A 16872-nucleotide genomic window follows, 5' to 3' on the forward strand; every position below is an offset into this window, starting at 1 on the left:
ATCCGACTTTAGTCGGTTAGGGTTCTTTTTTATGAGCAAAGCAACAATTATCGAACAATAGTTGTCGTCATTAATCAGCATATGGGTCGGAAATGCAAATTCCGCTTTCAGCCATCCTATTGTATTGTTGTAATGATTGCTATAGAAATGGAAGTTATCACCAGTGGTCAAGTACAGAGCAGTATACCAGATCGTAATTCAACTCCCAAAGCGTCACGTGGCCAACGAACCGCAAAGTTAGCTCAGAGAACAACATATACTATCAAGAGTACCAGTGGCAGTCTTACTAACCCAAATAGGAAAGACGTGAACAATTTTGCAGTATCAAACGAGCGTCCATTTCTGTGCCAGGAATGTGGGAAAGCATACAAACTCAGATCACATTTGGCACAACATATCAGATATCACACGGGTGAGAAGCCGTTCAAGTGTGACATCTGTGGGCAGGGATTTCATCTCTCGGGAGACAGGAACAGACACGTGATCAAAATGCACTCCGACTATAGACCACACCAGTGCCCCTATTGTCCAAAGGTTTTTGTAATTCAATTGTTTTACATCGTTAATACAAATAGTTTTTCGTTTCTCGTGAGAGCTCTTCTTGGCTAAGATTAAGTTCATGAGTTATTTGTTGTTATTTGAACAAAACTCGCGCAGGCCAGAAATACCCCCCCCCCCGCCAGCGTTTAAATATTAACCATCTTTAGTTCACAATTTTTTAAAACTTTGTTACGGTATAAATTCCTGTTTAATAAACGGCCTGCCCCCCCCCTTGTTGAAAAATATTGAGCTGTACTTATTGAAGGCTTAAATCAGACTGAATAAACTTATGTTTGACTTGACGGAAACAATCTAGAATTATTCTTCAAATTTTCTGTCTTTTTTAGGGTTTCGTAGACAGGTACGCATTGAACAACCACATGAAGCTGCACATGAGTGAGCACTCATTCAAGTGCGAGTACTGTGACGAGAAGTTTCCCTCTAAAGCACTCATGAAACAGCACCGAGTATCTCATTTCTTCTAATGTACCCAGATGCCACCGAGTATAAGAGATGTGACTATATACAACTCAACAAGCGAGAATCGGCCGGTCGTATTGGTCATATGTCCGTCATGTTCGAACCTTGTTTGTTATGAATAAATGCACTCCAGTTTTGAAACCAACTCATGCGGATGCTAGTTAGTTTGGGTTCATTGGCTCAGTACTTCATCTGGAACTGTTCGATTTGGATATGTTCTATTTGCTTAGAAGTGGAATGATGCAACAAACTCATAAAAGTTTGCAGCATGTGAAGAACTTGACTCCATTTTTGTTAATTTCTTAGTTTTACGTCAATAGTCATGTATTGAATTATAATTGCAATGATCATTATGTGATCTATCTATTCATTGAGCAATCTGTGTTATACCGTACAGTAAATCGTAGCAAATTTAATCTATCTCAACTAGTTTTTATTGACCTTTTATTAAGCGGGGGGGGGGGGGGGGTTGGTGGTGATTGTGGGGTATTATTTAAAAACGATTCAAACAATGTAACGTAAACTGGATTAACTTAGAGCAACTTAATGGGAAAGGAATTATTTTCCTCTTTAAAATTGATGACTTTAAAATTTAAGTCCGTCGCGAGTTTAAAGTCAGTGGGTAGATCTTTACTTTTGAAGTCAGTGGATAGATCTCTACCAGTGGGTAGTGAACCTTTATTCACCCCTTTCTTTAACCCCTATACCTAAACACAAATTCAACCTATCAAGTAACACAGCCATCCCTATTCCTAATCGACCTCTTTTCTTTTCGAAAATACACACAAAACAAAAATAACAGACCACTATTAATATCTTGAAATCAATTTAATGAAGATCCTAAGACCGAACAAATTCTAACATGTCACGGAATTGGATCAAATTTGAAAGTTTTGCCCTGCAGGAGAAAATAATATTTGTTCTAATACAGAGTTTAAAAGAAATGAACAGGGCTGGAGAAGGCACCAACACTATTTTCTCCACAGAATTTTTTCACAGCATTTAGGGCTACAAAACAGACCCAAAAATGTGTAAACAACAAAGTCAAAAATGCCGCAGCCAATAAAATATTTTTCCGGCTGAAATGATTGCAAGAAAAAGCAACATCGGCTAAAGAAACATACAACAGAGTGCGAAAGTGAAAACCCTTATAAAACGAAATAAAAATGTTAATCAAAATAGCATTGAAATAACTGCAAGAAAAATAAATCAAGTTTTTAATGAGATTACAGGTAAAAATAATTCAAAAGCAGCAAACATAACGAATCCCTAGAAGAAGTTAATAAGTTAAATGCATATTTTTCGTCGTTTGGCGAAAAGTTGTGGTCAAATTTTGCAAAAAAATGTCCCTCCAAAAGGGTAGAACAGTCCGTGTTATTTGAAAGAATCCCTTTGAATTAATAAATAGCGCTACCAATAAGTACAGCAAACATAACTAACTAATTCTTTTGCGGTAACAAGTTCTTTACGTTTTGAGCCCTTTAGTTGGCCAAGTTGTTCAATGAGTGCTTTGACCAATGTCTTCCCTGATTGCATAAAAAGTGCAAAAGTTTTTCAACTGGATAAATAGAAGAGAGTAAACAAACAAAATTTAGGACAATTTCCTTATTACCAACAATAGCTAAAGTTTGCGAAAAGTTAAATAAGAATCGTTTCATATTCATTGAATATCAATCTTTTATTCAACACTTAGCATGGCTTTAGAGCTGAGAGAAGTACTCTTGATTCTGTTTTCTTTTTGATTGACAACTTTAAAAAAACTAGCTTACAGATTGCGGGATTCTATTTGCACTTTTTTGGATCTGAAAAAGCATTTGATGCCGTCGATCAGAGTACCTTATCAGGCAAATGTAAGGATTATGGGTTGAGAGGTTCTGTTTCTAGGTTACTTCGCTGATATATAGACCATTGTGTTCAATTTTAAGTTGCAGGTATTGTTTTTACTACAACTTCTTGGAAAACGTGTGCCATAGGTCTCAGATTTCAGCTTCTGCTTTTCTCTTTATATGTGAATGATATCAGTCAAACTAAAGAACCAGAAAATTTGTCGCTAAATCCAGCCAACATATTCGCTGATAAAAGAGATGTTGAATATTCAGCTAGTCCAGAAGCCGTTAAGAGCAAGTATCGTTCAGCTAGAAAAAAATCGGGGAAAGGTCAGAAAGAAACAAAATTAAGCTTAATACTGAGAAAACAAAGTCGATGTGTTTTTTGGAATACAAATTCACAGAGCAAATTTCGACAAAACGACCAAGCAAAATTGGACAAATTTAAATAAATCATTCAAAAGTGTTACGATTTACAGTAGCCTTTGATACAATGACCTTCAATGCAATCCGAGCAAGATGAGGAAAACAATGATAATTAACCACGTGCTGAAACCAAATATTCATAATTTCAAACGATATTATCACATTCACTTGGTCTTTTCGAGCTTGAGATTCTTGAGCATAAAGCGTTATAATAAAGCATTTTTACGCAAGTGATTCAATTAATGTTGCACCGCAACATTTGGTCCGCCGACAAATAGGTTAAGGATTAAATATTCAAAGCATTAGGCACCAAAAGCATTAACTCTCTCAAAAAATTTAGCAAAAAATCTAAAAGGGGAAACTTAAAGGGGATGTTAAAAGCGGACCCCCCACTAGATAACACATCCCCCCTCATGTTATACAAGTTGATTAACTTGTATAACAAGGTTGATTAACCTAATTCTGAGACCCGGTAAAGTTATCTAGTGGGAGAACTATATCTCAGGGGTTACAAAAACTTTTTTTTGAAACTTCGGGGAAAACAATCTCTTTCTCAGTTCTCGCGGAGAACTCAAAATTTTTAGTTTAGGTTTGCTCCCCCGAAGTAATAGCACTAAGTTCGCGCGCAAAAATTGGCCGCATTTTTTGAAGGGGGGATTAAGTGAAACCCGATTTCCCATCTTTTGCGTTCTTTTAGTGTGTTTTTAGCTTTCAGCACAGCAAAATCCACGAAAAAGACAAACGAAACTAATACGAATAAAGACCAGCATCAAAGACACGACAAAAAGGCCCTCAAAGGCAACAGCAAGTCAAAATGTTCAATCTTGAAATGCAGAAACAGTCGCGCGGATCACACCGCAGCGTTGCTACAAGGTTTAACAATGAGGCTGAAAATATCATGTCAAAAGATCTAGACACCATTTCAGAAGCAGATATCAACAGGCTAAATCAGGTAGTGACACTTCTCACCCGAAAGCAGAAGTTTCTGGTAACTTTGAACCAAGAACTTCAACAGAACTTGACGGAGGCGGAAGTACTGGACAATGACATTCTGGAGTCCGAGGAAATTGATGACAAGTTGACACAGAACATTGATGCAATCAAACGCTTCACGAAACGTTTTGAGGGACCTTCAACAGCAGCAGATACTTCAACACCATCTACTTCAACGCTCTCCGATGCTATGAGGAACTCAGCCAACATCAAGTTACCAAAACTCAATCTGCCAGTTTTTTTGGGTAATTATATGGAATGGACTTCGTTCTTTGATTTGTTCAAAGGAGCAATCATCGACAACAGTTCTCTTCAAGGAAGTCAGAAGTTGCAGTATCTGAAAGCATCTGTAAAAGGTGATGCCGCCAAACTGCTTGCCTCGATACCAGTTACCGATCACAATTTCGACATTGCTATGAATACTCTGATAAACAGATACGAGAACAAGAGGATCATCATTCGCACACACCTGCATTCAATTGTTTCGTATCAATCACTGACAACCGATAATGCCAGAGACTTAAGAAATTTAATTGAAGCAGTGGACGAACATCGACTTGCCTTGCAGAATTTGGGAGAACCAGTCAATAGTCAAGACATCTTTTTTGTTTACTTGATCAGTGAGAAGCTGCCTACAGAGACAAGAAAACAATGGGAGCTGTCTTCAAAAGGCAAGGAACCTCAAAGGTATGCAGAGCTCAGAGAAGAACGCGCACAAGCACTCGAGGCAACAGCGCCAAATGGATTAGGAGCGACAAAAACTCAAATGAACGGGAACCAACGACATTTGCACACACATTTGGCGACTTCCGAGCAACAATGCGAATGTTGTGAAGAAACGCACAAAATTTTCAAATGCGGAAAGTTCAAGAAACTTTCAGTAAGGGAACGTGCAGAGCTGATAAAGGTTAGAAAACTCTGTTTCAATTGTCTGCGACCGGGACACAGATCAGAAGAATGTGATGGATCGAAATGAAAGCAATGTGGTAGAAAGCATCATACTCTTCTTCATCGTGAAAACATTCACAACAAAAACACCAATCAGCAAAAAACTAGCGGAACAACCAGCAGTCAAGCAAATGTCAAACAGAGGAACAACGCTATAACAACAACAGCAATTGCAAAAGCTAAGGATGAAAACAAGTTCACAGGAGCTATGACTCAACGAATTTCAGAAGATGTCTTTCTTCAAACCGCAATTGTTGCCGTTAATGTTCAAGGCGAGACAATTCTACTTAGGGCACTTCTAGACTCAGCTTCACAAAACAACCTTATAACTGAATCAGCAGTACAAAGGTTACAATTGAAGAAGAAAAGCAGCAACACAAAAGTTTTTGGACTAGGTGGGACGGTTCAAGACAACATAGGTCGCGTGGACCTTCTTATCTCATCAAGGAACAGATCGTCCACTGTCAATATTAGTGCGTCAGTTTTGACAAAAATGACTGATAATCTGCCATCTTGGTTCATTGACACCAGCCAATGGGAAACAGTAAAGGAGTTTGAGCTTGCTGACCCCGACTTCAACAAGCCGTCATCAATTGACATCTTGATCGGAGCATCTCATTATGAAGCTATAATGATTGACAACAATCGACTAAAGGAGCCTAACTGTGGAATAACATATAGGCTATCAATGTTCGGTGGGTCGTTATTGGAAGGGAACAGACAGACAAAACCTATACAAACGATCTGCAGACTTTCTTTGTTTCTTCAGAGCCAGAAAATTTGCAGCGTTTTTGGAAAATAGAAGAAGTTCCAGCAGCGCAGCTTTGGACAGCCGAAGAAAAACGCTGCGATGATCACTTCAAGGAAACAACTAGAAGAAGCCCTGAAGGTCGCTTCATAGTGAAACTTCCCTTCGAGAAAGAGACAAAAGCATTGGGAGATTCACTTCAACAAGCCAAAAAACGACTCCGCAGTCTTCTATTCAGATTGGAAAGACAACCCGACCTTTATAAGAGATACGCAGAATTCATTGGAGAGTGCTTTCATCTCGGACACATGGAGAAAGTTCCAACATCAGAACTTGTCAAGCCTGTCGAAAACTGCTACTATCTTTGTCATCATTGTGTGTTCAAGTAGTCAAGCACTACCACCAAGCTGAGGGTCGTTTTCGACGGTTCCGCAAAGACGACAACAGGAGTATCTCTCAACGACAGACTCATGGTCGGACCAAAAATTCAGAACGACCTTTTCAGCATTCTTGTTCGATTTCGACTACCCCAAGTAGCACTTTCTGCTGATATTGCAAAAATGTACAGGCAAGTGGAATTGGACAAGGAAGACAAAGATTATCACCGATTATTGTGGAAAGATCCAAATTCAGAGGCGATTGAAACTTATCGTATGACTCGGGTAACATACGGCACTGCGTCTTCGTCTTTTCATTCAATTCGACCACTACGAGTTCTTGCCGAAGAAACAACAAACACTAAACTTCGTTTGTCACTAACAACTGATATGTATGTGGATAACCTACTTACAGGATGCGAAGATTCAGAAGCCGCAGAGAAGCTTCAGGACGCCATTATTACGCTTCTTGTTTCAGCAGGTTTTGATATACGGAAATGGGTATCTAGCGACTCAAAACTTGTATTAAGACTAGCTGCCACTTTCAGAGAAACGGAAGACGAGAAGTCAATTGAAAGCGAAGACTATGCCATTAAGACGCTTGGGATAAGGTGGAATCCAAATCCTGATCAATTTGGTTTCACAGTAGAACTTGACAAGGGAGCTCCGTTTACTAAACGGCAAATCCTCTCAGAAGTTTCACGTTTATTTGACCCACTCGGATGGCTATCACCAACGACTATTCAACATAAATCTTTTGTTCAACTGTTGTGGATGGACAAACTTAGCTGGGATCAACCTTTATCGGACCCAATTCTACAGCAGTACCTGCGACTTCGAGCACAACTGAAGGATCTTGAAAAAATTAGTCTTCAACGGAAGGTTCTCAAGCCAGCCACGAAATCAGTTTTCCAGTTGCACGTCTTTTGCGACGCTTCTACTACAGCTTATGCTGCTGTCGTTTTCATCAGACAGGAGACAGACAATGTCATTGAAACAAAAATGCTTACAGCAAAGACGAGAGTTGCACCAATTAAATCAGTTTGTGTGCCAAGGTTGGAACTTTGTGCTGCCCTGCTAGGAGCTAAGCTTGTTGAGGCAGTGACAAATGCTATTAGCGATGAACGGTTTCCAACTCCAAAGGTTTTTGCGTGATCAGATTCTGCAGTTACAATTGCCTGGCTACAAGATTATCCGAGGAAATGGAAAACATTTGTCGCCAACCGAGTAGCGAAAATACAAGAAATTATTCCAGCCAGTAGTTGGAAATATGTTCCAACAGAAGATAATCCAGCGGATTAAGCTTCCAGAGGATTAGCAGCAGCTGATTTGATGAACCATAAGCATTTTTGGGATGGACCAGAGTGGTTGCGGCAACCTGAAAACGCCTGGCCTTCACTTGACATTTTTTCACCTACAGGAGAAGAGACCAAGAAAGAAGTAAAGGTGCAATCTGAAAACGTGACAATGATTCCATCAAAAGAAGATAACGCATTTTTTTGATGATCAATCGGCATTCGTCAATACATAAAGTTACAAGGATATTTACCTATGTCCAATAGTTCATCAGCAGTATCAGGAGAAGAATTCAATCTTCAAAAGCGAAACAACGGACAACAAAAATGTCGAACAGCATAAAAGCATGCTCTTCAACGCCAAACGAAAGGACTGATAGTAATGAGTCTACGTCTCAACCAATGATCCGGACTTATAATTTAGTCTCCTTAAAAGGGAAAGATTTATACGAAGGACGACTTCAACTGTACAGCTTCATACAGCGAAACTTTCTTCATGAATTCAAGACCATCAGGAATCAGCCCACTGAAGATGCAAGCAACAGCAGCAGAGATGCGACACAACAAGACATTCAGCAACGTAACAAATTCACTGAACCAGAGGGGTTTGGTGGTATAGGTAGTGCCGGGGGCCCAGGTAGTCATGTCAGCACCGTGGGCGCAGGTGAAAATACGAGCTCAATTTCTACTGCCAATTCCTTAGTTACAGGTAGTGCCGGGGGTTCAGGTAGTCTTGTCAGCACCGGGGGCGCATGTAAAAATATTAGATCAGTTTCTTCGAAATCCTTAGGTTTAGGTAGGGCCGGCTGCCCAGGATGTCTTGTCAGCGTAGATGGTGTCGGGGTCTCAAAGGATGTTGTCAGCCATGGTATAGGTTGGGCCGGGGGCCCTGGGGATCAGCTGTACATCGTGTCTACTGGGAATACAGACAATTCTAGCGAAACAGCACATCAATTCAACAAAGATGAAACCAGAGAAAAAAAAATGTTTTGTTAACGCCTATGGAGCAGCCACTAAGGGGAGACACAGAAGACGAAAATTTCCTAGAAGCAGCAGTCTTAACAGCCTTTCACCACTTTTTGATGAAGAAAATAAGGTGATTTGAGTTGGGGGACGCCTAGCCAATTCACCTTACACAATAGACCGAAAATTTACTGTTCTTATACCAATAAAATCAACAATCACTGAAATGCTTATTCGAGAAGCACACGAGAAAAATCTCCACGGAGGACATAAATTGACGTTATACACGCTTCGACGAACTATTTGGATACCTGGAGGACTTTCTGTAGTGAAGGGTGTCTTATACAGATGCAAGCCATGTATCCGATTTGATGCCAAATTGTTACAGCCTCAGATGGGAGATCTACCTCGAGAGCGAGTAGTGCCGTCCTTTGCGTTCAGTCACTGCGGACTCGACTATTGTGGACCGTTCTACACGAAAAATGGTACTCGAACGCTTTTGAAAACATACGTTGCAATTTTCATTTGCTTCAGTACGAAGGCAGTTCACATAGAGCCAGTTATGTCTCTGACCAAGGACGACTGTCTTGCATCCATTAAAAGATTTGTGTCTCGTCGAGGTATTCCTGATGAAATATACAGCGACAACTCAACAACTTTCATTGGGACCAAGGGAGAGTTGGAGTTTCGACAAGCCTGAGCTACGCACGAATTTGAAGATTTGATATCAACGTTCGGCAAGGAGAACAATTTTACTTGGCTTACTATACCGCCGAGAACACCAAATTTTGGAGGACTATGGGAGGCCGCTGTCAAATCTTTGAAACGCCACATGTACCGCAGCATTGGAAGAACAAAATTGTTTTTTGAAGACTTCACAACACTGTTGACACAAATTGAAGCAATCTTAAATTCAAGGCCTATTACGTCCGTTTCAAATGATCCCAATGATGCCTTAGCACTTACACCAGGACAATTTTTGATAGGACGACCAATCACAGCATTGCCTGAACCAAACACAACAGGAAAAGAAACAATTTCATTGACACGACAGAAGAAGAGGATGGACCATCTTATCACAGACTTTTGGAAGAAGTGGTCAACAGAATATGTTTCAAATTTACAACAACGGAAAAAATGGCAAACGGGACAACCGAATATTGACATCAATGATGTAGTAATAATCAAGGAAGAGAACACACCACCCACTCTGTGGCCAATGGGACGAATAACAAAGGTCTTTGATGGAAATGATAAAATAGTTTGAGTTGTTGAACTGAAGACATCATCTGGACTATTTATACGACCAGTCAACAAGCTTGTCTTGTTAAAGAAAGAGGATATTGACATGCCGTCATTAAGATCTGACAAAGAAAATGACACAGATGAAGAATGAACAACAGAGAATACAGACGAGGAGTGACAGCAAGAAAATGTAAATTACATTTGTACAAAACTGGCAGACAAGAGCTCATTGAATTTAAGAAAGTATCGATAAACTTGTGATGGGTTGCTGAGAAAAACTATTTACTACATTTGACCACTTAACCAGAAAGCCAGTTTCAATGATATATTAATAAAGTTGAACCAGTTCAAGGAGGCCGGTATGTTACGATTTACAGTAGCCTTTGATACAATGACCTTCAATGCAATCCGAGCAAGATGAGGAAAACAATGATAATTAACCACGTGCTGAAACCAAATATTCATAATTTCAAACGATATTATCACATTCACTTGGTCTTTTCGAGCTTGAGATTCTTAAGCATAAAGCGTTATAATAAAGCATTTTTAACCAAGTGATTCAATTAATGTTGCACCGCAACAAAAAGCAACATAAAAACTTGAGCAAAAACAAACAAAATTTAGTTGGCTCTTTGCAAACGCTATTGCGAACGGCAAAACAAATGAAACTAGATAGTGAATGTAGAGCGTTGTCAATGTTTTTGTTCGTTAATGATTTTGCATTCCACTTCCGCCGGCACTGGGGACCACAGACGCTCTGTTGATGTTCGAAACGACTAAAATTCAATTGAAGAAGTTCTCTGAAATTATTGTAAAGTCCCATGAGCTGATTACACCCATGTGTTCCAAAAATACATCTGCTCTACGTCCCCTGGGAAAATATTAAAACGCTCTTTAAAACCCTCTAAAACCCATTAGAGATGCTTTATCATCTCTCGAACATCTTGATATCAAAGAAACGAAATTTAACAAAATAAAAAGATTAGGAAGATATGATGAAACGAAACATAGCACTAACGCTGTTGACAGATTTTGTCATTGAATTGAGTAAAGTGTTCGTATTAAAGTCAGCTCATTGAATTAACAAATTAACAACTGTTGAATTTTTGTCAGGCCTGATCTCTGGCCATAGGATGCCAAGAAAGCTAGCGACTGCCTGAAGGAAGACAAGTTCTTTTAAACACGGGGAGCTGTGAGTCAAAAAACGATGCATCAAGCAGCTCTGTCCTGAAGTGCAAACGGATGGTCTTGACAAGAATACCAAGATGGCTCGCAAACCAAATACGTCTCTGAAGATGAAAACTAAATAAACTCTCTAATCATGCTTACTTAAAACAAATGCATTTTAAATGACGAAAATCAAAAATTGAAGTTTTTTTTCGGAAACACAGTCGAGCTCTTCGAAGGTGTGGAAACAAAACACGGCTTAGTATTGAATGCCATCAGCAATTCAGTCGCTCACGAAAATATTCAGCTGGATTTTGAGTTAGAAGACAGCAGAAGATTTTTCGTAGCAGACAGCACCATCGGAGCTGGTAACATTAAGTTCAGCAACACTTGCTGGTCGGCAATGATGTCTACATGTAAGATAATATCAATTCTATTGGACTCTTTAGTAAAAACAGCGTCTTCAATTTTTCAGATGCCAATTTAGTACTTATTTTTTGTAATAGCTCAGAAGAACTTAACAAGTACTGCGATCTTAAATTATTTCTGGCAGCCAAAAACAACTGAAAAAAAAGAATCCAATTGTAAGCACACGCAGCTAATCTGTTTACATAAAAACCAAGCAATAGTTAGAAACGAACGTAAATATAAGTTTGAACTAGCGTTTAAATGAGGTTTCTGCCATTATTGACTGCTTTACAATCTTTGCGTTACAGCAATAACAAAGCCAACACATTTGAAACAGTTTTGAAACAATCTGAGTTTTTAGAAACATGCCAATTCAGCAACATATAGAGATAACTGCTCAGAAATTAAGGAATTCCTCGGTTTCTACCAAAGATGTGCCTGGTAAATTTAATCAAATGAATCGCCTAATTAATAGGGCCCAAAAGAAATTGAAAAAAAAATTGAAGGCCATTTCGAAAAATGCAAGCACAGATTTTGTAAAAATCATTATCTTTGTCTGCAGCGCTCCATTTACTGACTAATCCCAACTCTGATTGTCGACAGCTTACCACATTCATCTCTGACCACGATTCATATAGTGTGCTATACTTAGTCTCTGCAAAAACGTATAGGTCACGGTAAGACATGACAAGTCGAAATCCATAATAAAAGCGATTTCATTAGGTGGAAGTTTGCTGAAATTGTTGTCGTTCTACCTAATTTATAGAACACAAGTTTATGGGTTATTGTTTTCTCGTCGGATTTCCCAGATCTCATTAGTGGTGTAACACGGGGCTCAATTCTGGGGCCTCTGCTGTTTGTCATATAAAATGAAAACAGACCGATTGTTCTTCTATGCATTGAAAGCGGCGATTTTAAGAATAATTTGAAAATTGTTTCAGGAGAGTTTGAAAGGTCTTGATCACCTATCGTTGGGAATGGATTGAAATGAATAAAAAAAAGTAAAACGCCGAAGAATAACAAAGCAAATCTGCAAAGTTCTTTGAGCGGAGAAATCTTGAGTTCTGTAGTAACCTTGAAAACTTTGGAGGTTTCAATATCTTCGAATATAATTTGGAATGTTTACTGTGAAATTCGATCCAGCAATGCATTTAAAATTGACTTAAATCAGATTTTGAAGTTGTCTCTCATTATAGTCTCAAAAATTAAAACATGCTTTGTTTCACTGGAACCTGGCTTTCCACCAAAAAACAGTAAAAATGCGTTTTTTCTAATTGTTTTTTATCGGAAAAGTTGAGCTTCTGGAAATTTCGGGAATAAGACATGGTGCAGCATTCAATGCCACAAGTCACTCAGTCACCCAGAGAACTATTCAGCTGAATTTAGAGCTAAACTGATATACTGTCGTAACAATTTTCTTTCGCGAAATCACTTTTTTGTTTTGTTGTAAATAATCAGTGGCCGCAGGCAGCCTTTAACAGCTCAGCCGGTGCCACCATTACCAAATTATTGAAACAAGTATTTAACGAAGCATAGCTTTTACGTAGCTGATAGCATCATAGTAGCTGGCGACAACAATTTCAGCACTACTTGGTGGTCGCCAAAGATGTCTAGAAGTGAGCTAAACACAAACGTATTGGACACTTTAGCACAAGCTGCCTCTTCAATTTTTCTGATGTCAATTTAAGAATATTTCTCTGTAATAATCCTGAATTGAATACGGAGTGCGGTTATAACTTTTGTCCTGCAATCAACAAAGCAACTGAAAAAATCTGTTGCGGAAATTCCTCCAGCTAAACCGTTTACATATCAACAAAACAACAGTTTAAAATGAATGTAAACACGCGTTTAAACTAGCTTTTGTCTTAGAACTGTGCACCTATTGAGGCAATTTACAAGCGCTACAAATTCATTGGTGTCAATGTGATAAAAAATTTGACTGAGCAGAAGGAATTTCATAATTGGAAAAAAATTTCGTAGACTAGCCATACCAAAAGTCGAGCAGTGTTAAAATTATGGTTTGATCAATAAACCACAAATAAGATATAAAGCCTTGAGTCAGAAAGGAAAAAGTGTAAAAACCAAATTTTAGAAAGTCGCCAATGCAGCAACATTTTCAAACAGCCTTGCTGTCACTGAAGCAGTTAATATTTTCTGCCAACTATTTGCCGAGTAATTTTAATCAACTAGAAAGACCTATCAAAGCTAAGACAATCAACAAACTCCTCTCTAGAGTTTTTGGGAAAAAATCACTCGAAAATTTGATAAAATCACTCAAATTATCGAAAATCTTTTCTTGGCAGCATGGGATAAATCCAATGTCCAGACTGCAGTTTTCTCCCCGGTTTAAAAATAGTATAAAAGCTTGTGTAAATTACTGCAAGCCAATTAGTCTTCCGTGTTGCATAATAAAAGTAATTAAAAAAATCCTAGTCGAGTGCATTTGCGAGCATTTCGAGCACCATTTCTTGAAACTGATGACTTTTGTCGGCATCAATCCAATGGTCAATTAAACTCAACTCATTGCGCTACAAATTCGCGCTACAAATTCATTGGTGTCAATGTGATAAAAAATTTGACTGAGCAGAAGGAATTTCATAATTGGAAAAAAATTTCGTAGACTAACCATACCAAAAGTGGAGCTGTGTTAAAATTTTGGTGTGATCAATAAACCACAAATAAGATATATAGCCTTGAGTCAGGAAGGAAAAAGTGTAAAAACCAAATTTTAGAAAGTCGCCAATGCAGCAACATTTTCAAACAGCCTTGCTGTCACTGAAGCAGTTAATATTTTCTGCCAATTATTTGCCGAGTAATTTTAATCACCTAAAAAGACCTATCAAAAGCTAAGACAATCAACAAAACTCCTCTCTAGAATTTTGGGGAAAAAATCACTCGAAAATTCGATAAAATCACTCAAATTATCAAAAATCTTTTCTTGGCAGCATGGGATAAATCCAATGTCCAGACTGCAGTTTTCTCCCCGGTTTAAAATTAATATAATTGCTTGTGTAAATTACTGCAAGCCAATTAGTTTTCCGTGTTGCATAATAAAGGTAATTAAAAAAATCCTAGTCGAGTGCATTTGCGAGCATTTTGAGCACCATTTCTTGAAACTGATGATTTTTGTCCGCAACAATCCAATGATCAATTAAACTCAACTCATTGCGCTAAAAATTCGCGCTACAAATTCATTGGTGTCAATGTGATAAAAAAAGTTGGCTGAGCAGAAGGAATTTCATAATTGGAAAAAAATTTCGTAGACTAACCATACCAAAAGCCGAGCTGTGTTAAAATTTTGGTGTGATCAATAAACCACAAATAAGATATATAGCCTTGAGTCAGGAAGCAAAAAGTGTAAAAACCAAATTTTAGAAAGTCGCCAATGCAGCAACATTTTCAAACAGCCTTGCTGTCACTGAAGCAGTTAATATTTTCTGCCAATTATTTGCCGAGTAATTTTAATCACCTAAAAAGATCTATCAAGAGCTAAGACAATCAACAAAACTCCTCTCTAGAGTTATTGGGAAAAAATCACTCGAAAATTCGATAAAATCACTCAAATTATCAAAAATCTTTTCTTGGCAGCATGGGATAAATCCAATATCCAGACAGCAGTTTTCTCCCCGGTTTAAAAATAGTATAAACGCTTGTGTAAATTAATGCAAGTCAATTAGTCTTCCGTGTTGCATAGTACAGGTAATTAAAAAATCCTAGTCGAGTGCATTTGCGAGCATTTCGAGCACCATTTCTTGAAACTGATGATTTTTGTCGGCATCAATCCAATGATCAATTAATCTCAACTCATTGCGCTACAAATTCGCGCTACAAATTCATTGGTGTTGTCATACATCATAAATTAATTTAGTGCAGTAAACTTATCATACGATGTACTTCATTTATTTATTGTACCTATTCCTGAGGGGCATGTGCATAAATCATTATTATTTCACATGCTAGTCTGTTGCTACCATTTTCCCACAACGGGAAAATAATGTTCACATTTTGTTATGACTTCTGGAATACCAGTTGCCTAATTCTTCATTCTCTTTTGTTTTACACCTCGCGTACAGTTGCCCAATTTAACTTATTCCTGATTAACTGTCTTTACATATCGAGTAAAGTAAACATTTAGTCCTTACGCGATTCGCTAAGCGGATTCATTTGGAAATTGTGTAAAGCGCGTTCGCCGCGCAAGTAGGACATAGAACACAAATACAACTCGCGACTCAAGATCAAGTACGCAAATTCATTCGCGTACGACATGGCGCAGTCAGCAGCTCAAAAACAAACTCCACTTGGCATTGAGCCCTTTTGGGATTAACCTAGTGTAGACCCGCCGCTGAAATGGGAAAAGTGGCAGATGCAGGCCAAGTTAGCGCTTCTTGCGAAGGAAAATATCACAATAGACACTTTGTTGGAACCAAAACCTGAAACAGTGCAACTACCACTTGAACCGATCTATGAGGTTACGATAACGGGATCATCGGCACAATCGGAGCGGGAAAGATTGGCGAGGAACGCTCAATCAAAAATGAACTGGGAAAACCGGTGCCAGAGACAACTGGAGATAGGAATAATGTGCGGAGACAAGCCATGGGCACAAGCCGATCGAAAGACTGTGTCAATGCTATATCTCAGTTTGGGCACTGAAGGACGTCGAATTGTCTGTAGTCAAAACCCACATCTCAAGATGGACGTCTCTCAACAGCAGAACTTTGGACAATCATGGAAACAGCATTTATTCGTCAGCGCAACATCACATTCGACAGATATGTACTTCTCACCACGAAACAGACAAGAGGAGAGTCTATCGAACATTTCTTCGGAAAACTGAAAGAACTTTCTGAAAATTGTGAGCTCAGAAGTGAAGAAGACACCCTCATTAGAGACTTATTTATTGCAAATATGTTAGATCCAGAAATTCAACGGGAATTGTTGCGAGAAACTTTAGAACCAGCCCAAGCACTACGTTTGGCCATAAATATTGAACTAGGTCAAAGAAACCAACTACAAATTACAAACTCGCAATCTGCTCCGCAAGTTAATGCAATAATTCCTCAACGATCGTTTCGACCACCGAATCAGCAACCAACTACATCCAGCTTTCCTCGATCACCAAACCAACTATGCAGGAACTGTGGTTTAACTTGGTCAGCTAATCATAAAGTCAAGTGCATTGCGAGAGGCAAGACCTGCAATAATTGTGGCCTCCAAAACCATTTTTCGCGAGTGTGCAGAAAACCGAAATCATCATCAAACAAATCTAATCGCTCTAATGTTAATTCTGTTGAATAAACTACAATTGACCAAACGGTAAATGCCATACAAAATATGAATTGTAACCCGCAATGCGAATCGGATTACGACAGCTGAGATGACAATATGGTCGCCAGCATCGCAAGTAACGCAATTCAGATCGAACCAAAGAACACTATCCTACAAATTGGTAACAC

General features: G+C 38.7%; 3 protein-coding genes across 3 annotated transcripts in view; all 3 read left to right on the plus strand.

Moving 5' to 3' along the window:
• LOC142336331 (uncharacterized) overlaps positions 1–1449 on the plus strand; it is a 47386-nt gene extending 45937 nt beyond the window's left edge. The window contains exons 10-11 of the mRNA XM_075385084.1: positions 146–534; positions 888–1449. Coding sequence (XP_075241199.1) covers positions 146–534; positions 888–1025 — 527 coding nt within the window. The 3' untranslated portion in view covers positions 1026–1449. The remainder of the gene's footprint in view (positions 1–145; positions 535–887) is intronic.
• Positions 1450–5421: 3972 nt separating this feature from the next.
• Positions 5422–6350, plus strand: LOC142336684 (uncharacterized). The gene is made up of 2 exons (XM_075385595.1): positions 5422–5908; positions 5983–6350. Exons 1-2 carry the CDS (start codon positions 5422–5424, stop codon positions 6348–6350), a joined length of 855 nt encoding a protein of 284 aa, XP_075241710.1.
• A 171-nt stretch (positions 6351–6521) lies between these two features.
• LOC142336685 (uncharacterized) lies at positions 6522–7493 on the plus strand. The gene has a single exon (XM_075385596.1). It carries the CDS (start codon positions 6522–6524, stop codon positions 7491–7493), a length of 972 nt encoding a protein of 323 aa, XP_075241711.1.
• Positions 7494–16872: the final 9379 nt, after the last annotated feature.

Source organism: Convolutriloba macropyga, chromosome 3 (assembly GCF_964194025.1).
Source record: "Convolutriloba macropyga chromosome 3, txConMacr16.3, whole genome shotgun sequence".
Taxonomy (NCBI): domain Eukaryota; kingdom Metazoa; phylum Xenacoelomorpha; order Acoela; family Convolutidae; genus Convolutriloba; species Convolutriloba macropyga.

Coding starts and splice junctions, on each gene's coding strand:
- LOC142336684 (XM_075385595.1), top strand. CDS start 5,422: ATGACTCAACGAATTTCAGAAGATGTCTTTCTTCAAACCGCAATTGTT. Junction 5,909..5,982: donor ATATAGGCTATCAATGTTCG/GTGGGTCGTTAT, acceptor TTGTTTCTTCAG/AGCCAGAAAATTTGCAGCGT.
- LOC142336685 (XM_075385596.1), top strand. CDS start 6,522: ATGTACAGGCAAGTGGAATTGGACAAGGAAGACAAAGATTATCACCGA.